This window comes from Fukomys damarensis, unplaced genomic scaffold (assembly GCF_012274545.1).
Source record: "Fukomys damarensis isolate Sample0158 unplaced genomic scaffold, DMR_v1.0_HiC HiC_scaffold_16, whole genome shotgun sequence".
Taxonomy (NCBI): Eukaryota; Metazoa; Chordata; class Mammalia; order Rodentia; family Bathyergidae; genus Fukomys; species Fukomys damarensis.
In genome coordinates, this window is record NW_022900928.1 from 113,045,050 (window position 1) to 113,072,338 (window position 27,289).

The window sequence follows — 27,289 nt, forward strand, 5'->3', positions numbered from 1 at the left end:
GATCCTAATGATGAATGTAACTGTACTGTATACCTAAAATGTACCAATAAACTCAATGGAAAACAACAATAACAACAACAACAAAAAACTCAATAGTTTATTTACAATGTTTCCCAAAACTAAACTCATTTTAAGTGCTTATGAGGATAATATCACGTGAAGTTAATGTGATCTAAAAGTGTTTGGAGCCAAGATGTTTATTTTCATTTAAAAGGGGAAGGGAAGGATCAGGGATTTAGCTCTGTGGTTCCACCACCTGCCTCGCAAATGCAAGGACCCAAGATGGATCCTGGTACCAAAAAAAAAGAGAGAGAGAGATAATTTAAAAGGAGAAGAGAAGAAAACTATTAGCCTATAAAAACTACAAAAGCAGTACAGGAGGGAATCAAAATCATGAATGCTGCTTCTACCCACCATGGTGACTCATGACCTGCCCCGCAGCCTCCATGCCGACATTCTGGAGATAGTTGTGGCAGCGTTCCTTGTGCTCCTCCAGTGAACTGCGCTGCTTGTAGCTCCGTCCACAGTAGTTGCACTTGTGAGGTTTACCCACTGTGAAGAGAACTCAAGGTTAGGATGCTGTCGTCGGTCTGATCCACATCCCAACAAAATTAACAGGTAGCTTTTGATACGCTGGAGGAAGCATTTTGTGCTTTTCAGACTTTCCTCTTCCACATTGAGGCAAGAAAAATAATAATATCTACGAAGACTAAAAGACAGCAAGAAGACAGGGAGATCATACCTCAGGCGACAGGGGAAATACTGAATCAAACTCATGCTCTGACTGTATTCCTGACCTTGAGGGGCTGATGATCAATTTTTAAATTATCTGACTCTTAACATGCTTGCTCTTACTCAATTATGTCAGCTCTGACTCATTCAAAAGGCAAATCAGGAGCATCCTAGATACATGATGAGTTGTGGTTTAAAAAATTTTTTTGTTCTGTTTTTTGGTAAGGCAAGGACTTTTTCTGAATTAAAGCTAAACTGCAATAAGTTGAAATGTCATTGTCTAAATAAAAAGAGATTATTCATGGGTATCAAGAAGAGTAAAAAGAACTCAAGTGGTGAGAAAATGGAACAAATAAAAGTAGAGAGCTGCTTTTTTCTTTCTGTCATGGTAGTAACTCTTCACACATGCAAAACTTTAAAGCAGAAAATATATTCTCCCCCATCAGCACTATTTTTATAATATGAAGAATCAGCCTACTACTCGGTGCCCTGAATCAGTTATTAAGCCCTAATGTGTTTAGTTGTAATGACACTGATATTTGCCAAAACATCTCATATTCAGGAAATGAATTTTTCCATAATAGCCATGGATCCATTATCTCAGATCTATTAAAATAGGTACTATGACAGTCCTGCAGAAACTTTAAAAAAATGATTAAAAAGGAAAAAAACCCTTCATTTAAACAGGCATATTTTAAGGTATGATTATTCATAAGGATTTCACTGAGCACTTTCATTCTTGGTTTTAAATGGATACAGAGCAACAAAAAACACCAGTGGTCTGTGCCAGAGCTCTCAGTCAAAAAGCACAGGGTAAATCAGGCTGGTGTCTTTCATTCGACTCCCAGTGGACTCATCTAGTTTTGCCAGGACAAACAGACAGCTCTTTTTCATGACTGAAGATAGCATCCTTAACTCTAGCCACCTTACAAACTCAGGTGATGATACTAGAGAAACTAAACTACTGTAACAAGGAAAAGTATTCATGGCTCCCTAAAAGTTTCACTGTACTGATTTAAAAAAAAAAACAAAAAAAAAACCTTTAGGTCGTATCTGAGGTATACATAAATTAAAATCAGTTACTTCACAATTATGTTTTTGTAAGTATCTTAAAAGCTATTGAAATCTATTTATTTTCAAAAAAAGACAAGTCATTTAGTTTAAAAAACCAAAACAACTATTTTTTAGACCAAAAATTTCTGGGAAACAGCTGTGAATGTTGTGCAGAATTTAAATCACTGTGTGAGAACATTAAAAAAATAAGGGAAATATTTTTTCCTAAGCAGTGCAAACAATGTAATTTTATTTACATGTAATTATATTCTGCGTCATGGAGCTATAGTACAAAAAGTCTGTAATAATGCTTCTAGCATTATTATTTTCTTGAAATAGTGATATACTTATACTGAATAAGTCTATTAGCCAATGAACACTTCTTAAGCAGATACATTGTAGATAGTACTCTACTATAAAATAGTTCAGTCATCTCCCTGTCTCCCCTGTGTTAGTCCTGCTACACTGTGTCTTACCATGCTTCTGCTACACTGTGATTATGTTCTCCTATACCATGGGTGGCAAACCTCCAGCACACATGTTGTTTTTAAGAGAAAAGGTGTTAATGTAGGAGTAGTTTTTTTCTAAACTAAAACCTCAGTATTCAGTTTTAATTGCAGTGTTGGCACTTTGCAATGAATAAGTAGGTTTTGGGTTGTGGTTTGGGCACTTGTCTCAAATGTTTGCCATCACTGTTCCCCTTACTAGTATAAGCAACTTTTCTCCTCCTTCACTTAACTGAAACACAGTTTCACTCTACTCCTTTGATCCTGACTTTCTATAAAGTTCTATCTAACTCACCTGATGAGGAGGAAAAGCCAATGCACGTTGTACTATATTCAAGTCATTTTCTAACCACAGCTTCGAAGGCCACCATATCTCTTTTGTTTCTGCTTCTCCCATTGTGTTACTGATTTAAAACTTCACTCCTTCCTCTTCATCCCATCCTTGTTTTCAGTGAATCCAACAGGAAGGGATTTGAATAATTGTTTTAAAAGTATAGCATTGATTTTTTCCACCTCTTCATCTTCATTTTACCCCAACCCAACCTAACAACCCATTTTACTCCAACAACCCAAATGTGCAGGATTCTGGGGAGCAAATTCTCATGATTCCTATTCTTAATGCAACTGACAGCCTGGTGAGGAAGACAGGCACTTAGTAAATACACAGGTGACACATTACAGATTGTGGTAGGTTCTACAAAACAAAAGAAGGGTATGCTAGCACAGCATGGGGAATCTGTTTTACTTTGAGAAGTATGGACAAAAAGGTTTGTCAAGGCAGGACACTTAGGTAATAAATGAAGGAAAAGTAGTTTGTCAGATAATTTGGCTGGGGATTGGTGGAGTGCTAGAGGCAGTATATTAGGACTTTTGAAAACTGCCATTTTTTTTCCTTCAAAGTCCGGATTCTGCCATTGACTACTATTTGGAGAATTTTTTTCAAACATCAACAATCAAGTTTTGCCAAATCCAATGACTCAACTATCTCATAAAACCATTTCCTTGATATTATTTCTTAAAAATCAAGTTAATTAAGATATTGCTTCTGAGTCCACCAAAAAATGTATATATACTTCAGGAAAATTAAAATCATATGATTTTTTTTTTCAATAGATGGTGTTACCCTCGTATGAGGGACCCTAGATGATGTCATTTATCACAGAAAACCCACTATACTGCTGGTGCTTAGAGAAGAAATTGAAAATGCATGTGCAGCAACCTCATTGACCAAGGCTACCCACTCAGCAGTTCACCATACTGATAAATCTCTGGATGCTAACAGCCCCCACTCTGAGCACTTCTTGTATTTGCAGAGGCCAAAAGTAATTTGTATTAATCTCATAAAATTTAGTCTTGATAAATTTAGTATTAAAATATTTGTACAAGTTTTTCTTTTCCTGAAATATAGATACATTTTTTGGGGCAGACTCTGTATTTACTCCATATAAATGCTGCTTACCTGTTAATTAAATTTATGATTTATAAGTAAACATATACACTATAACTTAACATGTATAACATATTTATTGATAGAACAGGTCCAGTATTGTTACTTTTATTTTTACAATAGTTATACTTACATAGTCCTGCCAATGGAAATACCATCGTTGTGATATTATTGATATATAAATGAAAAGTCACTCATCTCTGAATCACTAAATCCAGTGGAATTTAGCAATCTTAAATCTTCCTAAACTCTTTGTCATCACCAAACTGTCTGTGTCTTCAACTTCCTGTTTGAGTTTCTGGGAACAGATTCTGTGTTCACTTTCAATCACTTCACAGCTTCTTCCCACCTTGACGTAATACAATCCTACAGATTTAGTTCTCAGTACAGCCTTCTACCCCTTTTGTTTTCTACATTTACTCTTCACTTCTATGAAACATCACATCACTTGGAGCAACTGCTCTAATTTGTAAACTAGTACTGGTCCTTTACACCTCATTTCTACAATTCCAGGAATCCCTTGCACGTACTCAAAACAGCTCTACTTCAAATCTATATTTCTTACTGTCTCTTAAGTATCACCCACGGATATTCTCCTAAAATCAAATCTAACATTCAAGGTATCCAAAAATATCTCCCTCCACACTCTGAATGCCCTTTCAGGTGAGTGTTACTAACTGCTCTAATAATCCTGACTCACAGCACTGCAGCCACTTTTTTGTTTTTACTTCCTTTTTTAAACTTCTGAATAACAGCTAAATTCTAGGTACGTCAATGTCTCTGTTTTATCCCTTTTCATTTTCACAAGCAATATTCTAGTCCTAGCCTGAATTATCACTAACCTGGGATGGCATACAGTACTAGATATCAAGCAGGGTTTCTCTTCCTGTGTGTATTTAACTTCACTGTTGATAATCTTTAATGACAACAGTTAACTTGTTTTATCTTGTCTTCTATGCGCAAAAAGTTAATTTTTATGAAATTTAATCATTTTATACAGTTTTAGAATATTATTTTTTTGAAAATATATCCCTGTTAAATATTTTTGCTTCTATTAGGTAACAATTTTCTCTGAATCTAGAACTGTAGTTAATGTTGAATTACTTAATTAGTTGTCATTCTTATCATTTTCCTTCTCTTTTAATAATTTTTTAATCACAGATACATGTTCTGTACTTTTTGGCTATTGGGCATTTAGTGAAATGCAGACTCTCTTGCAGGCTGGCCCCCAACAATCTAATTATAATCCAAAAGAGCAACCATTTTGAATACCTTATAGTTGGTATATCCAAATTTCTAAATAATACTCAAATTTTTCTTTATCAGTCAAATTTGTGTCCTGGTAATTAAGGACAGAGATCTCTTACAAACATCCTCTCAGTTCTTTTCTTTCAATAGCTACATAATAATTTCTGATTAACAGCATAAAAATAGAAATTTCTGTTAATAGAAATATTAATCATGATATACTACTTAACAGTGGTTACACTGCCTTTTTTGGGCAACTTCTGATTTTCCCAGTTAATAACTGTTTGCTTTTTTAAACTTTCACTTGTGTTTCTGAACACAGTATTGCTCTTCTTTCTCAGAATGTTTTCAGACCTAATATTAATTCTTCTCTATACTCAGTCTCAAACAACAACTCAGTTTCACACTGCCAACTTCCTTGCTCACAGCAATTAGCACTTCTTACTCTTACTAGAATTGATGGCTACTTTGGATTTACTAGACTGTCGTTGGTCACAGGTCTTTTGTCACCTGGCTTCCTTGATTACCTGAATTCCATGTATTTCTTTCATGGGTAGGTGAAGAATTTCTAGCTTGGAAATCATTTTCCCTTAACAGTTTGAAGGCATGGTTCCACAGAGCTTCTCATCTCCAATTTACCTTAAAAATTTTGATGCAAATGCAGATTTATATGTGTCCTATTTATCTGAAAGCTCTTATTTTCTGTTGGTTCTGGAGATTCTGAAATTTCTGAAATGAGTTGCATTTTTTTAATCTTAGATATTTGACTTTAGCTCTTAGGAAATGTGTGCCTACCACATGTAATATCTACAGAATATCTCACTTATTACAAAGTAAATATATACAGATAAAACAAATTTATATTTTATATAAATGTATTTCAATAATTGTTGCAGTTGAAGATGGCCTATGATTATTTCAACTTAATTTTTGTACGTGGTATAACTTAAGAGCTTTTCACTATTTTAAAAAAATACTCAATAATTCTTGCATCATTTGCTGAAAAGAGTATCTTTTCAGCCTAAAATAATCTTGGTACCTTTGTTGAAAATATGGGGCGTATCTCTGGACTTCACTCCTTTTCATTAATCCCTATGTCTATCCTTAAATCAACAGAACAAGTCTTAATACACTTAGTCACTCCAAAAAGAATGGCTATCACCAAGAAATCAAATAATAATGTTGGGCAGGCTTCAGAGAGGTAACACTATACTGTATTCTTGAAAATAGCGAGGAGAGTAGATTCTAAGTGTTCTTACCATAAAATAAGTATGTGAAATAATCAATATGTTAATCGGCTTGATTTGCCATTCCATAACATGCTTATATATCAAAACATATGTTGTTCACAATAAATACATCTTCTTTTTTTTAACTTAAAATTAATTTTCAGAAAGAAAAACACTTTATTTTTTTGGTACGGGGATTGAACTGGGGACCTTGCCCTTGAAAGGCAGGCGGCGGCACCACTGAGCTAAATTCCCAGATCCTACACACTTGATTTTTATACACTGAATCTGTTTCTTAAATGTTTTCCCTAAATCATTTTTTCCCCTTACATGCCTGTCAGAATTTACCAGTGAAGCCATGAACTTTTCTGTTTGGAAGGTTTTTAATTTCAATTCCTGGAATAAGTATCAGGTCATTCAAAGTTTCTTTATTAGCAAGCTTTGGTGATTTCTATTTTTCAAGGAATTAATTTTATTTAGTTGAATTGACTGACATAAAGTTCATCATAATATTCCTGTACTGTGCTTTCAAAACTTACAGGATTTATATTTTCATTCCTGATAAATTCCTGGTAAATTCTGTGTTCTCCTTTACTATCAAATGACCTTGGCTACAGGTTTATCCATTTTATTATCAGTTTTCATCAGTCTCCAGTTTAACTGAGTTTTCTCTATTATTTTTATTATCTCATTGCCCTCTCTCTTTACCATTTTTCCTTTTCTTAAGCATTCAGTATTTATTTTGCTCTTCCTTTTATATTTTTTTAAAGAAGGAAGCTTAGATGATTAGTTTGAGACATTTCACTTTTAACACAGGCACTTCATTTCCCATGAAGCCCCACTTCTCTTCCTTCCCATCAAGTTAATGTTTTCCTCTCTATTCTTGAATATAAAGATACATTTATGTAACTACTTTATCGAGATTTTGGTTATTTCTGGATTTGTTTCTATTGAATGATTATTCTCCTAATTATAGATTTTTTTTAAACCTTTTTACCTTTCTTATGTTTAACCGATGCTAGATATTTTCCATTTTGCATTAGCAGGTTTTAGATTTTGTTGTATTTCTTAACGTGGTTGGCATGTTCCAGAATGATTATATTGTTTAGAACCAGTTCTATTCTTTTCAAGTTTATTTATGCTTTAAGGCAGGCCCAGAGCATATTTTAATCTAAGGATGTTTAACCCCTAAAGTCTTCACTCAATTTTCTCATATTGTAGTGTCTTTCCACTCTGATTGGTGAGAATTAACTATTTTCCTAGTTTAGTATTACTGCCAAGAAGCTTTTGGTCTTCTCTTTTCTAGTTCTTCTTTCCCGGCTTCAGGTAATTGCCTTCTAAACAAATGTATATCACTATTTAGCCAGAGGCAAGGGGCCTATCTGCAAAACCCAATGATTTGTGTGGAGATTACTTTTGTTTTTTTTTTTTTTGGTACTGGGTTGTGAGGCAGGTAGTGGAACTACTGAGCTAAATCCCCGGCTCTGGAGCTTACTTTTGATACAGTACTCACCCAAGGTATATTGGTCTCTCTGGACTCCATTCTCTGTCTTCTCAATTCGACTAAACTAACTGGCTCTGGTTGTGTTTGCTATCCCTAAGATATGGCCTAAAAATCTTTCTCCAGAAAGTCAGCTGGGGCAATCACAGGACTCAACCCCTTTGTTTTACCTTTCTCAGGGATCAAAGTCCTACAATGCCTACTGTTACTGTCTAAAATCTACTTAATATATTTTATTTGATATTCAAGATGTTTAAGGTAGAGGGTAATTCTGGTTCTTAATACAATACTTCATTATTGTTGGAAGGTTTAATTTTTCAATTGACTTAATTGATTATTTTTTTCCCATTCCCCTTCCCTCCCCTCAACCTCTTTCCACTCCTTTTTTTTGGCTGGGGGGAACCAGGGATCAAACTCAGGACCTTGCACTTGCAAAGCAGGTGGCAGAACCACTGAGCTAAATCTCTAGCCCTTCCACTTTTTACTTATGAAAGATTTGTTTCTATTTTATGTTTCATCTATGGTCATACTACCCTCAATGAACCTGAACTCATCTATTTTATTTTTCTTAGTTTTTTTTCCTTTTCTTCTCCCCCTCCCTATTACCCCTTCCCATTTGAACATTTCTTCCTATTTCACAATTTCCATTATCCATTTTAGTCCCTATTTACATTTTTAGTTACACCAGAGAAACAATGCAATATTTACACACGTGTCCGATTTATTTCACTTGAGAGTATGGTCTCAAGATGCATCCATTTATCTAGAAATGTCTTGAGTTTATTTTCCTTTATGGCTGAGCAGTACTGCATAGTATATTTTAAAACACACACACACACACACACACACACCTTCTTTATCCATTCACTGCTTGGTGGGCATTTAGGCTGTTTCCATGATTTAGCTATTACAAACTGTGCTGCTATAAACACGGGTATGCATGTATCTCGTTGGTATGATGCTTTTACTTCTTTTGGGGAAGAAAGCAAGAAAGGGGACTGCTTAGTCAAATAGAACCTCTAGTCCTACTTTTCTGAGGAATCTCCACGCTGATTTTCACAGTAATCTCACCAGTCTACTAATTTTGCAATGTAGTGACAATTCAGGTAACTGAAATAAAATTTCTTATGACTATTAATTCCAAGAAAAATGTTACAATACCAAAAATTCTAAGACATAGAAGCTGGCCATGTTGATGTTCCCAACTACCTCAAAAGTTAACATATAGTCTTTTTTCTGATATACTGCTTCTCACAAAAATCCTCCATTAACAAAAGCAGAATTATTGATATAATCTGGCCCAGATGTAAATATAGACTTCTGACCCTAGGAATAAATTACAAATTGAAAATTTAGAAAACAAAACAATAAGACTTCATGACTCTGCCAACTGTCCAATTAGGAAAAAAAAGTTGCTGGCATTTCCTAGTATTTTCCTATCTGCTTTAAGAAGTACTTAGAAACAAAAATATTTAACCATCTAAATTCTACAATATAGCTACCTGAAAATATGAAATAGGTATAAAGAATTTTGAAACAGGAACATGGTGTTATGAAGATATATAACACAAAAAAGTGTTGTTCATTTCTATCTTCTGGAAATAGGTCACTTCGTTTTATAGTGAACCTATAAAATAAATTACAATAGCCCAATGCAGTTGGTAAATGTCTTACTCTTTATATAGATGTCATATTTTTACACATATAGAAACAAAGCACATCTATATATAGAAAATATATTTACAATTTCTCACGATATGAAATCAAGAGAGCATTATGCAAGTATTCACTTTTCTTCAATAAAATTCAATACATTTACATTCTTCACCTAGCAATTGCTTATGAAATTATAAATTCATCTGAAGAAAAATTAGCACTAATCTATGACGCAACTGGCCATTAACTTTTTTGTTTTTACTCTTAAATTATTCTGTGTGAATTTGCAGGCTGTTTCATTGCATGGACCCTGTATATAAACAATTTTTAAGTTCTTGATCCATATTTCTATTCTGGTAACAAAAGAGTCTTATCGACAGTATTAACATATGAAAGAGCTATTTTACCATACTGTCACTAACAAAGAATACTCGCGTTAAAATAAGAAAGTCCCCAGGAATGAGCTGAGCTTATGTCCCAGAGTTGTAACAAAGTCACTTCAAAGTGCTGAATCAAACTCTCAGTGAGACAGTATGCCACTTTCTGTTACCAAGGGAAATAATAATAACACCTGTCAGATTCCATGCAAACTACTTGCTCAGTTTCATCATGTCATCATACGACAATATTTCAATGTCATCTTTTTGTGAAGCTGGGTTACAATTGTTGCTGCAATACAAAATGAGTACTAAGTAAAATCAGCATGGAATAGGAAAATGAGAGTTGCATAGTTTGATCTGATTTCAAGATTTGGTTAGTTGTGCAGGGCCCAACATGGCATATGATCCCACTTATACATACCTGAGTAGTTAAGAATGCAGCAAAAGCATTATTTTGTTATTACATATCACAATTTTTTAAATGGCTGAAACACTGTTAGAATACAAATACCTACTGAATTTTTTGGACTTGACTACTTAAAAAGGAAAACTTCCCAAGTCACCAAAAACACAGTGAAGCCAAAAGTCTGGAAGCCTCTGTGATACAATTTATATTTCCTTTTACTTTGCATTAGTGAAAGTGAATATTAAACAAGAATTTTTCTGCTGTAAAATATATTTAATTCAAAGTAATTCAAGAGTTAATATACCATAAATTTTTATTATGACATCAAAATATTATTACCCATTGTATGCATTACTTTCAAACTATCTACTTAATGCCTTAACTTATTTATCAACTATGGTTTTAACAGTATTGTCTTTCTCATCAATGTGTTTAATCTCTACACATATTTATATTAATAACTGATTTCAAATAAATATTTAATTTTTGAGGTGTAGAGATTTTTAATTTTTTTGTGCTCAAAATTTGGTATTTTTCACTTTGTGATTTATTTTGCTATTAAAAGTTTTAAAATTCTATCTGAAACAGAATCTTTAAGAAACAACCACATCATTTTTTCCTTAATCTTCAGAAGTCTTATTCTACATTAAAAAAATAAAAGTGACGTAAAAAAAAAACATTTTACAAAGAAAATAAATCTATACTAAAAAGTGAACTATTTTTCAAAATGAACCCGTTACAGTAAATCTTATCAGTATAATTAAGTACCAGTGAGAATTTATCAACAATAACTTATTTCTCTAGGAAGAGTTTGTCAGTGCATTCTGGGGTGGGGAAAGACTGTTTAAGCAAGTCTGAAAAAAGGTATATTTATGTAGATATTTTAGAGATTCACAACAACTCTTTTGTATGCTGCAAGTCCTTGTGACAAAAGGGAGAACAGGACTAAAACACGTTTAACCCAATGTTTCTCCAAATCATTGTAAATCCAATAATATTTTTCTATTTCAACAACTGTTTCTCAAGCAATTTTTTGTGAACACGCTATGAAGCACTCTGTCCTATAACAATAAATCAGGTACATGCACTTGTATTTATACAATTTATTTTCCTTTATAGGACTGCCAAGTGTTGAGCAAGGACTGCAGTTTTAGTGTGATTTAAATGAGAACCTTCAGTGTGCCATGTGCCATGTTCTAGGTGTGGTGGCTTCAGGAGTTATTAACCTGATGTGCAGAGCTAACTCTTCCCGCTCAAGCAGGCCCCTTTGTTTTATATTACAGTAATGTTTATTTTCAAATTTAGAACCTTATAAAGTATATAAACACCAGGGGAACTACATAGAAATATGGATGGGCCTTGAAAAAACATTCAGACATTTTAAGGTAAAAAAGAACCTACTTTTTAATTTTAGTTCACTGTGGAAAAAGGCACAATTTTCATGTAAGATTTTCGCAAGAGTATAAATTGTTGGTATGTCTTTTTCTTTTTCTATCACTTTCAGTAACAACACTCCCCAGATTTGTTGAACACAACACCTAAAATAAGGAAGCAAAATGGAATCAAAACATACACTGTATTCTGGCAGTGTAAGAGCTATGCTTCCAAGGCTCTACTTTATCATATAAAATGTCATCTTTTATAATGTATTTTTTGTATTTTCTAATAAGATAACTACTTAAATGGTAGACAAAATGCTTAAAATTTTCAAACATTTTGAAGCTGCTTACATACACACCAACTATTTATTTATACAACAGATATTTACAAACTGCCTAAAATGTGGTATGTATAATCATAATAACCACAACACTCACAAATAATCAAACTACTGAATTCAGAGGGATACCCCATTTTTTATGCTAACTGTAATTGATAAAGAATATCTTAACTGATTAAAGAATGTAAGAAGAAAAACCTATAGAAATTATAAATGCATAAAAAGTTATAGTGGAACAAAGAGAGAGTACAATAAAATCTAAAACCAGACATATGATATTTGATGTTTTATTGTTACAAATTTGTGAAACATTTACCAAGGGAATAAAAACAAATAGAAAGCCAAGTCAGAACTTCTTGAAAACAGGGAATAAATATTTAATCCAATATCATATATTCCCTCTTTGATTTAACTTCTTTAGAAAGTTTTTATCTGTCTTTGCATTATAACAACAACTCAGGGTACAAGTAAGCAAAACATTTAGATAACATAAAGGTCCAAAAATAATTCATTTGGAAGTAGTTAACTGGGTCTAAGTAATAAGGTATTCATATGGAGTAAGGAAGATATATGTACGTAACTAGGATTTCAGATTCTAGCCCAAAAGTGTTTGAATCAAGTTAAATGGATGAACACACCCCATTTCTGTAAGAAATTTTAAAAAGTGCACAAGAGACACTTAAGGCACATGACAGTGAATGCTCAAAAACTGGGAACATTTTTGTTTTTGTTTTCCCTGTTATAATCATCACCTTCTACTCTACAGTTTACAATGTTTACTAATTACTTCCCATTTCTCCTCATTAGAATACAAATTGAAGGGCCACATTTCTTTTCTTCCCTGTTCTAATTCAAATGCTTAATACCTACAGTATTAATGCCTCAATACTCAAGAAATATGAGTTCAATGAACAAATGTCTTGTCAGAGCTTTCTTAGGCTTCTGCGCATGGTACCAATGGGTTTAACTGCGAGAGGCCATCTAGGTCTTCTATGTCTGCTTTCTAGGACTGAGCATTGTGAGCGATATATGAAAGCCCATTTGTTTACGTGGCTCAGAAGCTTGAAAAAAATGTATTAACAGATCTTAAAAAATCAGAATAATTTATTGTTTCTCCTTTTTTGTTTGTTATTTTTGTGGGAAATTTTTAGAAAGATTAAGCCATAAGGTCTCTCCATTCAATATACAAAAAGGAGTTTTGATTATTATCATGTTCTAAATATTGTTCCGAGAGCTGAGGATACGGTAAGAAAGGAGGTCCGAGATGTCATACAGCTTATGTTTGAGAAGGCAGAGATAGGGAACAAGTCTATCAACAAAAACCTAGATAATTACAGATTCCTATTCAAACTTTTTAAGACCCAGAGCTAGAGCAGCAGAACAGACAGTAACTAGGATGATGCTTTAGGGTAGAGTGCTTGTGGAAGTCACCATCTCCAAGGAGACGACATTTCCGGTAGTATCTGAAGGATAATAAGATAACTCTGCCAAGAAACAGGGAAAGAGGTGAAGGTAGTGAGTGCTAGTCTCATTTGTCATGGAAAAATCTCACGGATAGGAAAGGAAAAAGGAGCCCAAGGTGGTGAAGACCTCAAAATGAGGGGTGGAGTGGTATAAGATCAGATCAAAGAGTTAGAAATTCTAATAGCCATGATAGTTTGATTTTATTTCAAGGGCAGTAGAAAACCATTAAAAGATTTTAAGTAGTGAAATGATATGATTTAATTGAGTTTTAATATAATCTGGCTGCTGTACAGAGGACAGACTGGAAAGCAGTGTACAGGCAAGGGTTTTGGAGTCAGAGTTTATAGCTTGCCTAAGTATACTGGGATTGTATGAAATATGCATCTATAATTAAAATGGTAGATATTTACTATATCAAAGCATATTTTGTAAAAAGTACTTTCTCAAAAATTATACTATTCTTAGATTTACTATGATCTAAACTTCTGTATTGCCCCAAGCATTATGACATTTTTGTTTTTAAAATAAGAGCATGAAAAAATAGTTTTATTACAGTGTGTGTACGTGTTTGTCTATGTGGTTAAAATTGAATACAACTAATCTTTGTCGGTAAAAAGAGAATAAAAAGAGAAATTAAGTAAAAGCATACTCTTAAGGGAAGGAAATGTGAAATTACAGATTATAGGTATGTTTGATAATATCATTTTTTCTTTTTCTTTAAACCCAATTCCCCCCCTTTTATTTTGGTTCCGGGATGGAACTCAGGCCCTTGTGCTTGTGAGGCAGGTGGCAGCACCAGTAAGCTAAATCACAGGCCAATTTGTTTTTTTTTTTTTCTCATTGACTTTATTGGTACATTTTAGGTATACAGTACATTTACATTCATCATTGGGATCTTGTACCCTCACATGACAGGTTGTGGTTCTCATTTTCCTTATATGCTAAAAAGGCTCTTATCTTAAAATAATGCTTGTCACACAATAACAATCCATTAAATATTAACCACAGTTTAATATTTTTATAATGGACTGATATTTACTCTCTACTATAAAACACCTACCACTTACCTCCATGAATCTAGTTTTCTAGTTAACATACGACTATTTAACTGAAGACACCTACCCATTCATGTATTCATTTAATCAATATAATACATAAAGGATAGAAATAAAAAAAATAGAACATGAAGTCATCTTTTGAGATGCTCTAAGATCATTCTTTGCTATATAATTATTGTTGTCGTACTTCTGTGTAGATATGGTCAGGGAAATTAGCGATAGATGATTTATGACCCCTTAAATTTTTAATCTTTCTAAATATATTTTACATGCTGATAATGAAACATAATTGGTTTGCATTTTTCTCATGTCTTATTTTTTACCATTTTAGTCTTTTACAAAATTTGGCAAGATAGCACACAGCCTTAGGCTGAATAGGTTTCTTTGATTCATATGGATCGATTAGGAAAAACAAAAAGAAAGAATGGAGGTTAATTTACCAAAAGCAAAAAAGAAAAACCAGTAACAAACTCTTCAAACAAAAAAGTCCCCCACACACTAGATGAGTAACAAAGTCAGTCTGCAGCCTCCCCAGTTCTGCCTGGGAGTTCCAAGCACACCAGGCTTATAGGCTCCCTATAGAAGGGAAAAACTGAAATAGCAACAATTTAAGATTGTCTATATCAATAGGGTGAAAAACTGCTAGCAAACATCACAATGAAGACAATGTTGGTAGAACATTCAGAACACTGAGAAAGAAGTAGTCCGTGAATCCTGGCCATTTCTTTAGACTTTCCATGACAGAGGAAGAAAAGGAGGAAAAGTTCTTAAATTGAGCTAATGAATGTCTTTATAACTAAGTGAAGAGCAACATCAGATGAACAGGCATTATACACTTCTCATCAATAATTCTATAAATGTCTGAAATTTTAAAAAGCTCATCTATGGCTATTTGTAACAAGATGAGATTGTAAATCTCATTAAAATTATTTAATTTATTTTATAAAGAAGACACAGAGTAGATGTGTAATGATTATTGCTCTGGGGGAAGAAAGAGTTGGTCAGTGAGTAGAAATCACATGGATTATCTTACAGACTGCTTGACTTAAAGGGGCTACTTACTACCTCCTGGTCAAATTTCAATGAGCAGGACCTGAAATATGTTTGAAGAGTGAGAAATAAAGATGCTAATCTCTTTCCTTCTCTTCAGTATTTATTGCAAAACATACAGAAAGACCCCAAGGGTATCAGCATCAAGACTTGATGGGTGATACCAGCACATCACAGTTATGTGTGCAACTGACAATGCTTGTGTAATTATTAGGGCACTCCACCTTTATCCACCACTTCCAGGAAGGAAAGAAGGGCTGGGGAAAGTTCACACTTGGGAGATCACCCAGAAAGCAGGCAAAATGCCAGGTTTAAAATCAGTTTAAAACAGCACCTTCTCATGGGAAGCAAACAAGACAAACTACACTACACTTAATGTGCCATTACTATTATGAACGAGCTACACTAGATTCAGTTTCTAAAACAGCATAATTTAATCCAGTGTTCCTATCATATTAGTCCATGGATCTGAACTTTAAAAAAATCTTCAAAAATCTGGCACAAAAGTCATGGTGGTTTGGTTTTAAAATACCATAAATTGAAAATGAATGATTATAATAATCTTATGGCCAAGTATATAATTTTCAAAATTTTAAAATTTAATTTTACAGAATAATCAGTTCTATTAATATCCAAGAGTCTACAACCTGTTCCATAATCTCATATTCCATAAAGCTTTTTGCATGTTATATAAACTAAATGATGTAGTTTTTGTAGCAGTCAATACAATAAATAAATTGAAGCAAATGACTGAAGGAATGGGGAAAAGGATTTATTAAAAAGATAAAGGCGAAAAAAAAAGAAAAAAAGATAAAGGGCAGACTCTGAAATGAGGGAGAAGATGGAAAGGTAATTCATATAAAATGGAAACTGGATTATTAGAAATAAAAGTGAGTGTTTACAAAGCCACATATACTTAAGAAAACAGTTTATAAAATTGCTGATTAATCAGCAATGCAAAGAAATGTGTTTATAGTAATGAATTCTATAGTAAGAAGTTTGAGGGAATGTCACTCAAGTTAACAATTATCTCATATGAGACAGACTGTTAGTCATTGAGTTTTTAAAACTAGAGCAATGAACATTATTTCTTTAATGATATAGATAGAAGTTAGCTCCCTCTCAATCCAAGTCAGACAGTACTTCTAAATTTAACTTTTAAAAAATTTGGAGATGTCGAAAGAGGCTATCTTGTCTTACCAGTTTCTCTGAGGGCATATAGCTTATATTTTAGAATGCCTGTTGATTAGTTTAATAGTCTAGTAAAGTCAAATGTGCAAATGTATTCAAAAGCAGAGTAGTTCATAATAGTTGAATTTATGGGGATTTTCTCATAATAAATAATGATGTAACTGAACAAAAAATTTAAATTAGAGATTTCTAAAAAGGTAAACAAGTGAGTTTTCAGTAATCACTATACTGCTTAATTTTTATGCTTTAAAAATCAGTATTAGGTATTAACATAAGCATTCAATAATGCTGAGCTATTTCTGTGGATAAAATATAGTCCATAGAATTAAAGAACCAGAAGAATAAATACAGTTCTTACTGAAATAATTAAAAATGTACAATAGGGAGGAAGCTCTTGTTTTAACAGATGGGCATTTATGTGGTACATCTGGTTTAGTTCCTTTTTATAGGGCAAAATAGCTTTATAAACTGACAATTAGACAAAAACAACATACTTCTTAGGCTAAAAATTGTCAAACATGAATAGGTTACAAAGTATTGTAAAAAAAATCAACATTCCTGAGGTGATTGGAAGTAAATTAAGTATGTCTGTTCAGAATAATTTAGGTCTATTGATTCTAAGTCAAAAGAATTTTGACAGTGAAGAGTTCCTCAAATCTCATATTTCAAGAATATGTGTGTATATATATATATATATATATACACACACACACACACACACACACATATATAATTTTGTTTGTAAAATGATGAACAAAAATTAGAACAATTCTTAAAATGATCTGCTTACTATTTTGCGTATTTTGAAAACTCAGAATTAAGAAGCATCTTAAAAATACTGTTGGGAAGGGGTGAAGGGAGGGCAGGGACAAGGGGAAAAGATGAGAACCAAGACCTGTCATGTAAAGGTACAAGATTCCAATAATGAATGTAACTGTACTGTATACCTAAAATGTACCAGCAATCTCAATGAGGGAAAAAAAATACTGTTGGGGAGGGATTTAGCTCAGTAGTTCTGCCACCTGCCTTGTACGTACAAAGTCCCGAGTTTGATCCCCAGTACCAAAAAAAAAAAAAAGATACTGTTAAGGAACATACAATATTTTAGAATGTAAGAGACAATGAAATGAATAACTGCCCTGGGGCATTAGATTTTTCTTTCTAATTGTTCTGAATAGTAAACTTTCATAATAATCTGAATCTAGCACAACTCCATGGCCAAAACTGAATTTCTGGTATGCCATAAAGATATATGAGACTCTGTAATGGACATTCTTATTTTTTCCTCTTACAATTCCTGTAAGGCATTAGAATATATACATGTTAGATATAGTCATTAAAAATATATTTTCCTGAGGGAACGGGGATTTAGCTCAGTGGTTCCACCATCTGCTTTGCAAGCACAAGATCCCAAGTTCAATCCCTGGTACAAAAAAAAAAAAAAAAGAAATAAAAATATATTCTCCTGTTTTAAGTCTTTATTTTGGGTATAACATTAACATATATGAAAAATATATCTAAAATGCGAATTAGAAAAAATGTACATTTCTAGTTCTTTTAAGATTTTTTATTTATTTCTATTTTTGTACTTTCATTAGTACATGTTTGCAGTACATAATTACCACACTCATCATGGAGAGTTTGTACATGTATACAACACATTTGAATTCTTTTTATGATTCCCCTGTTATTCTCTACCTTCCCTTTCTCTCCCCACCCAATCTCTTGGTCCTCCAACACTTTTAAAAATAAGTATGCTAAATATTAATAAAAGTCTAGGGCTCAATTAAAATACAATTTCCCTTGAGTATTAGGAAATATAATAAAATCACATGCTAAATAATTTGTAACTTAAAAAAAATTTTATTGGTACATTTTAGGTAAATTTATAGCTTTTGAAAAAAGTAATTTACAGGGATGAAAGAATAATAAATCACTTACTAAACTGAAAATCAAAATACAAAACAAATAAAAATCACTTTTGGGGCCAGGGATTTAGCTCAGTTGTTCCGCTGCCTGCTTCGCAAGCACAAGGACCCGAGTTCGATCTCGCGTACCAAAAAAAAAAATCACTTTTGTAGCAAGAATACTGCTTCACCGATTTCTAGCTAAAAACTCAAATACCATGTCATGTTATGTATTTATATAAAGGTAGAAGATTGTATAGCATATCTCAGGGTAACTGAATAGCAAGAATTTAAATAAATATGGACTACTACCATTTATTTTTCCACAAATTTATGATATATGTTTGGGACATGTTTTTAAAAGTGTAGTCATATGGTTTCAAGATGGGGATTGTGATACCCCCTGTCATGTCTCTGTTGCCTTGAATTGCTTTTGCTTTTCTAGGTCTCTTCTAGTTCCAAATGAATTTTTTAATTGTTTTCTCAAGCTCTGTGAAATATACTGTTGGAATTTCAATCAGCATTGCATTGAATCTGTATAGCAGTTTTGTACTATGGCCATTTTCACTATAATGATTCTTTCTACCTAGGAGCAGGGGATATCTTTCCATTTTCTTATATCCTCTTTGATCTCTTTTTTCAGAGTGCAATAGTTTTCAGTGTAGAGGTCTTTTGCTTCCTTTGTTTGATTCCTAGATACTTCATTTTTTTGGATGCTACTGTGAAAAGAATTGTTTCCCTAATTTCACACTCAGTGAATCTGTTATTTCTACAGTGATATATGTGCACCCATGTTTATAGTGGCACAGTTTGTAATAGCTAAAACTTGGAAACAGCCCAATTGCCCATCAGTTGGAGACTGGATAAAGAAGATGTGGGTTTTTTTCTATAAAATGGATTACTTCACAGCCATAAAGAATGAGAAACTAGAGTCATTTATAGGAAAATGGATGTATATTGAGGCCATACTCTTAAGTGAAATAAGACACACATGCATAGATACTGAGTAGTTTCTCTGGTGTGAAAAAGTAAAAAGTGTAAATAAGATCCAAATGGTATAAGTGATAATGTGAAATAGGAAGAAAAGGGCTAAAGGTGTAGGGGAAGAGGGAAGGGTAGGAGAAAGGAAATAAGGGAAAAGAAAAAATATGAGAAAATGAAAAATTGAAACAAAGTCTTTGTAAATAGGGATGGGTGGAGGGGGTGAAGGGAGGGAAAAAATGAGAACCATAATCTGTCATGTAAAGGTACAAGATCCAAATTGTGAATGCAACTGTACTGTATACTTAAAAAGTACCAATAAAATTAATGAGGAAAAAAAAAGGGTAGTCACTTTCTTGTTGGACTAAAAACTTGACTGTGATCTTCAACTAATACACTGTTGATAACATATTTCAATTCTTTTCTCCCTTTTCCCTCTTCTTCCTCCTCTTATCATGTCATCTAATTTCCATACAGAAAAAAAGTTTTCTTTCTTAGGCACACATAGTTGTATCTTAAACATGGGTTAGCAAACAGTAGAAAAGGGAAAAAAGGGATGCTGAACAGATGAAAGCCTTATGATATTAAATCTGCTTTATGCTTCAAGTCTACTTTGAAGAGAAAATGTCAAAGAAGAAAAAGCAGTGGCAGCAGAAGTAGTAGTAATAATAGTAATCTGGAGTAGTAATAGTATTTCTTAAAATTCTGGTAATAGTAATTGCTCAGGGGTAAAGTACAAGTAGAAAAAGATAACACACTGTATTTATCATCATATAAAATTAGCAGCATAGGGAGATTTAAAGAGCAAATCAAATAACTTGATAAAAATTACATACCTAATTTGTAGGAAGCTCATTCTAAAACCAAAATGTCTTGACCTCTTACCTTCCAGATAAGGATTTCTCTCTCTTTCTTCCTCTTTCTTCCTCTCTCTCTCTCCCTCTCTCCCTCTCTCCCTCTCTCTCTCTCTCTCTCTCTCTCTCTCTCTCTGACCTTCCTCCCCAATTCCTTTAGAGGTTACTTAAAGAGAGTAAATTTTTTATAGAATAAACCTATAAGGTTGTCTCATGAATCTCATAGCAGGATTCTGGAGTAGGACTGGGTTGGTCTGAGTCCAGGCTCTATCTATGTCACCTCCCTCTGCCTCAAGATCCTTCCCAGTTCCACAGGAGTAACAGGCAAGCAGATCTATTAAGTGACCTCCTCTTGACTGTGACTCTCCATTCCCTTTGCAAGACATACAGATGGGCAACTTGAAACAATGAATTCTTGGAGCTTTGAGGCCACTTTGGTATGTCCCAGTATATTACTAGTAAGTAAAATGTATAGACTCAGATATAATTTTAAGAGTTAGGTATGTCTGCAGCCAAACCTACTGATGCCAGCTATATCTGTTATTATAATTATATAAACACCAATTATATAAATAAAGATATTTCAATTAAATTTTATCATTTTAGAAAGATTAATGGAGGTTAACTGATGAAAATGTTACTGAAAAATTGGATGGTGAGCAAAGACTATGAAAAATTACTGAAAATAGCTAAAAAATACAAGTTGGATTTTTACATAAGTCATAAAGAACTTGAAAACAATCAGACATCATATATCACTGGTGTAATTTAGGCCAGAAAAATTATATAATATTTCAAAAAACACATTTCTTATTAAAAAAAAAAACTTGCTTTATATCAGAAGACAAATGATTAAATGTATATATGTTATGGAGTCACCAGAGTCTTGGGCACACAGGCCCCAGCTGGAGACCCACCCAGATACCATTGCTTACACAGGCAATAGCCAGCAGCCCACTCAGAGAATAGCACAGTGCAAAAGGCCATCATTCTGAACCCGGGAGTTGGCTCAGTGGTGAAAAAGAGAGAAGGCCTCGCCGAGGCTTGCTGAAAATTGAAGCTCACTGGGCCAACAAAGAGTCACCTCAACCAAGGTGCAGCAGACTGCATCTGTTGAAGTAAGAAGACACAAGAACAAGACTCAAAACCAGACTTTCAGATCACCAAAGGAAACCCCAAGGGGCAATGAGATGAAACAATCTGATAGTCAACAACCTGGACTCCCTGAACTGGCAATGAAAGAGGATCGGGAAAAATAAAACTCAAAATAATTTCTCAGATAATAACAGAAATAGTGTCCATAGTGAAAGACATGATTAATAACTCTAGAGCAGACACAGTTAAAAAAAATGAAGAGCTGAAAAACATGATGGAAAGCCAGTATAGGAAAAACATGGAATCAATAAAGCAATTGCAAATAAATATCCAGGAGACTAAAATTCAACTGAAAGTTTATGTAGCAGAATAAGCCAGTGTGAGGAGAGAATATCAGATATAGTAAGAGGATTGCAATTAGTGACAAGGAGAGCAAGATTTCTTAAAAATAATAAGGGGCCACCAAAAAATCAATCCAGAAGCTTTAAATGATGCAAAGAAGAATACAATGACACTGCTCAGAGTCAATGAAGAAACAGGAGACAGTGAAAACAACATAAAAATACTGTTCATAGAAGTAATGGCAGACAACTTCCCAAGCAGGGGTAAAGAATTTGATATGCAGATAAGTGAGGGATATAGGACTCCAACTAACTGTGATTTAAAAAAGAAAAGCTATAGCTATGCATACAAGAGTCAAGATTACAGAAACCCAATAGAAGAACAAAATACTAAAAGCAGTTAAGAAAAGAAACAAATCACATATGAAGGAAATCCCATCAGAATCACAGCAGACTTCTTAACACAAACCCTCAAGTCAGGAAGGGCCTGGAGTGAAGTATTTCAAGCCCTAAAACGTCCAACCCAGACTGATGTACCCTGCAAAGTATCTTTCAAAATTGAGGGGAAAATAAGATACCTTCATGACAAAGAATAGCTAAGGAACTTCATGAATAACAAACCAGCACACCAAAAATTTTTAAACAATATCCTAGGAAAAGACAATGATGCTCACACCAGAAAGCCCAGGAGAATGAATCCATCAGGCAAGAGAAGAAATTAAATGTAAAGGTGAAGAATCCAACAGGAAAAGGTCATGACAAGGATGTCAATATATATCAATTATAGCCATCAATGCTAGTGGTCTCAATTCACCAATCAAAAGAACCAGACTGGCAGAATGAGTCAAGAAGCAAGATCCAACAATATACCAACTACAAAAAACACAATTAAAAAAGAAATTCATACACTGAAAATTAACAAGTATAAAACAATACTTCACGTGACTGGAACCTGAAAAAAAAGGAGGAGGAGGTTATCTTATTTGCAGATAAAATGATTTTAAAAAACACTAATTGAGACAAAGAAGGCCACTATATCCTTGTAAAGGGAGCAATCCAAGAGGAAAAGATAACAATCATATATGCAGCAAATACTAGTGCACCCAACTATACAAAACATTAACAAACATGAAAAATCAAATAAGGACTAATACAATAGTAGTGGGAGACCTCAATACCCCACTGTCACAAATAGACCAACTTGACAAAAAATTAACAAAATACAAGAACTCAACCAAACTCTTGAACAAATGGACTTAACAAATATTTAAAGAAAACCCCAAGAACTCCACCAAAAGTCTTCTAGACTTCATAACCAAATTCAGTAAAGCAGGTGGTTACAAGGTCAACACACAAAAATAATTAGCCTTCCTGTACATGAACAACAGACTCACTGAGAGAGGAACTGGACAAACTCCTTTCACAATTGCATCTAAAAAAAATGAAATACCTAGGAATCAACCTAAGGAAAGAAACTAACGACCTCTACTCTTAAAAACTACAGCACTGTGAAAAAAAAGATCAAAGAGGAAATCAGAAAGTGGAAAGACATCCCTTGGTCCTGGGTATGAAGAACAAATGTAGTGAAAATGGCCATATTTCCAAAACTGCTATATATATTCAACACAATCCCAACTGAAATTCCAACAGCATACTTCACAGATCTTGAAAACACAACCCAAAATTCATTTGGAGCCAGAAGAGGCGTAGAATAGCAAAAGCAATTCTGGGCAACAAAGAAAAGGTAGGGAATATCACAATCCCGAAATTGAAATATTCTACAAAGCTACTGTGATAAAAATAGGATGATACTGGCAAAGAAACAGACCTGAGGACCAGTGGAACAGATTAGAATATGCAGAAACAGGCTGGGGATTAGCTCAATGGTTCTGCTGCCTGCCTCACAGGTGCAAGGGCCTGAGTTAAGAAGAAGAAGAAGAAGAAGAAGAAGAAGAAGAAGAAGAAGAAGAAGAAGAAGAAGAAGAAGAAGAAGAAGAAGAAGAAGAAGAAGAAGAAGAAGAAGAAGAAGAAGAAGAAGAAGAAGAAGAAGAAGAAGAAGAAGAAGAAGAAGAAGAAGAAGAAGAAGAAGAAGAAGAAGAAGAAGAAGAAGAAGAAGAAGAAGAAGAAGAAGAAGAAGAAGAAGAAGAAGAAGAAGAAGAAGAAGAAGAAGAAGAAGAAGAAGAAGAAGAAGAAGAAGAAGAAGAAGAAGAAGAAGAAGAAGAAGAAGAAGAAGAAGAAGAAGAAGAAGAAGAAGAAGAAGAAGAAGAAGAAGAAGAAGAAGAAGAAGAAGAAGAAGAAGAAGAAGAAGAAGAAGAAGAAGAAGAAGAAGAAGAAGAAGAAGAAGAAGAAGAAGAAGAAGAAGAAGAAGAAGAAGAAGAAGAAGAAGAAGAAGAAGAAGAAGAAGAAGAAGAAGAAGAAGAAGAAGAAGAAGAAACAACTCCAGAGTCATAGCCTCTTTAATAAATGGTGCTGGAAAAATTGGGTTTCAACTTGCCAAAGATTTAAACTAAACCTGTCTCACCATGTACTAAACAAATTGAAATGGATTAAAGATCTAAATAGTAAACTAGAAACACTAAATCAGCTGGAAGAGAGATTAGGTAGAACTCCTGAAGACACTGGTGTTGGAAAAGATTCCATGAACAAAACCTCAGGTGCATGTGAACTGGCATAAAGAATCAACAACTGGGATATCATCTTATTAAAAAGCTTCTGCACAGCAAGAGATACCAACAGCATGAAGAGACAACCCACAATGTGGGAAAGAAATTTTTACCAGCTGTTCCTGAAAGGTCTATTATTTTAGAATATACAAAGACATTTAAAATTCAGATGTCCCAAATTTAAAGATCCAATCCAAAAATGGGCATCTGAAATGAACAAACATTTTTCTAAGACAAAGAAGTAGAAACAGCAAATAAACATATGAAAAAATGTTCAACATCAGTGGTCATTCAAGAGATGCAAATGAAAACAATGCTGAGATTCCAACTCACCCCAGAAAGAATGGCTGCTATCAAAGAAATCAACCAGTAACAAGTGCTGGTGGGATTGTGGGGGAAAAGGAACCCTTCTCTACTGTTGGTGGGAATGCAAACTAGTGCATCCACTGTGAAAATCAGTATGGTGATATCTCAAAAAACTGGATTAGAGTTCCTCTTTGAACCAGATATTTCCCTGCTGGTTATCTTCTCCCTAAAATTAAAAGAATCGTAACACAGTGATATATGTGCACCCACATGCATAATGGCACAGTTTGTAATAGCTAAAAGCTGGAAACAGCCCAATTGCCTATCAACTGGGACAGAAAAAGAAAATGTGATTTTTTCAATAAAATGCAGTACTACTTAGCCACAAAGAATGAAAACATAGCTAAATGGATGCACACTGAGGCCATATTCTTACGTGAAATAAAAAGGACACACATGTGTAAATACCAAACAGTTTCTCTGGTGTGAGAAACTGAAAGTATAAATAAGAATCAAAATGTATAATAAATAATGTGAAATAGGAAAATAAGGTCCAAAGGGGAAGGGGAAGTGGGAGGGATAGGTGAAAGGAAAGGAATAAATATGAAAAAAAAAAGAAAAAAAGGAAATAAAGTATTTGTAAATAGGGTCAGGTGGAGGGGAGGGCAGGGACACGGGGGAAAAAACCAAGATATATCATAAAGGTACAAGATCCCAATATGAATGTCATCATATTGTATACCTAAAATGTATCAATAACATTAATGAATAGAAATGTATATATGTTATGGTTTAGATCTGGAATAGCCTCCAAAAGTCCCATATATTGAGAGGTGGTGCTTTTAGAAGGTGACTGGATCATGGGTGAGATACACTCAATAGTGAACGTATCTACTGATGAAGTAATAGCTAAATGTGTTATCAGGAGATAGGGCTTGTCTGGAAGAAGTGTATCACAGGGGTCCTTTGGAGGCTATATCTCTCTTACCAGATCTTTTTTCCCTGCTTTCTGGCTACTATGAAGTGAACAGCTTTCCTCCACAATGCCCTTCTACCATGCCATTTCTTTCATGTCCATGGATTACATTCCCCAAATTGTGAGCCAACTTTAACCTTTCCTCCTTTAACTTGTGTTAGGTATTTTGTCCTAGTGATGGGAAAGGTGTTTAATACAGAAAATAGACACAGGCAGCAAGGTCATCCCTGTGACTGTACCTAATCATGTGGTTTAAAAGATACTAGAACTTGTTTGTAGAAGGCTTTGGAAAGGTATGGATATGCAGGTTAGAGAACCCCAAGGAATACTATAAAGAAAGTTTGATGGGAGAGTCTACTTGGTGCTTAGAAGACTAGAATGCTGATAAGAATGGGTAGAGTAAAAGGTAGTTTCACAGGTTTCAATAGGGAAGGTAGGACTCCATTTTCAGTTGAACTAGATATTATATTATATTCTGGAAGTTACATGTCTTGAGAATTTGCAGGAGATTGAGATTAAAGGTGGTGAACTAATTAATCTGACAGAAAATTTCAAGACAGTCCAACATTCAGCCTGTGACATAGGTCTACCGTCTACTTTTAGCCAGATTTACAAAGGGTGATCAAAATATATGGTGATTATTTACATTACAAAACATTTATTATAGTAAAAGACCTATGGACATTAATCTCCTTCAAGATACCTCCCCTCACACATATTTCTATTTATGGAAGCAGTTCTGAAAGTCCTCTTTCATGAATGTCTTTAGGAGGTGTGATAAAAAAAATATGGTACATATTTCTACCAAGTGCCATCCAGGAGAAAGGCAGGCTCATAAAAATAATATTTACAGTGTGTCTTCACCCACCTTATTCACCAGATGTGGCACTACATAACTTCTATCTCTCCCTCAAAGTCAAAATGACCATGAAAGGTGATTCATGTTTTGAATTGATTCAGGACATTGAGGCAGCAATGACAGTGCAGCTAAAGATACTCAAGAAAGAGACTTTTAGAACTGCTTCACAAAGCGTCAAGAGTGATGTGATAAGTGTGTCTAAAGTGAAGCGGAAAATTGTGTGAGGTTATGAATAGCAAAGTGTCTTTTACTGTAATAGTTTTTTTTTTTTTTTTTTAAATCACGATGCACATACTGACAATTGGGCTAAAGACAGAACAGGAAAATGTGAAAAACTTACATTCTGGCCCAGATAAAACCATGTATAAAACTGGGCTCAAAATGGTATGGCTGCCAAAGAGATTAGTGCCATTAAAATGGAATCAAGCACTTTGTACAGGGAAAAGGAGAAAAATACCTTGCAGGCATCTCAGCAATCAGTGAGAGCGCATCCAATCCAGGCTCAGAGGTGTAAAACTAGAAATCTTTACATAGAGCGTCTCTTGAATGCTAGCTCAGGGTCTCTCTAGGGAATTGGTTCCTGGGATTCCTTTCACTGTGCTTAGCCATCCCAGTATTCACAGGCCACTGTAGCCATCATCCAGGAGAGCCCAGTTATTGCTTGAG

At 34.0% G+C, this 27,289-nt stretch overlaps 1 protein-coding gene across 6 annotated transcripts in view; it reads right to left on the reverse strand.

The window, feature by feature from the left end:
* Ikzf2 (IKAROS family zinc finger 2) overlaps window positions 1–27,289 on the reverse strand; it is a 145,424-nt gene that overhangs the window by 13,655 nt on the left and 104,480 nt on the right. For all 6 annotated transcript variants that reach the window (XM_010616041.2, XM_033764604.1, XM_019206336.2 and 3 more), the window contains exon 6: window positions 415–552. In XM_010616041.2, the coding sequence (XP_010614343.1) occupies window positions 415–552 (138 nt within the window). The remainder of the gene's footprint in view (window positions 1–414; window positions 553–27,289) is intronic.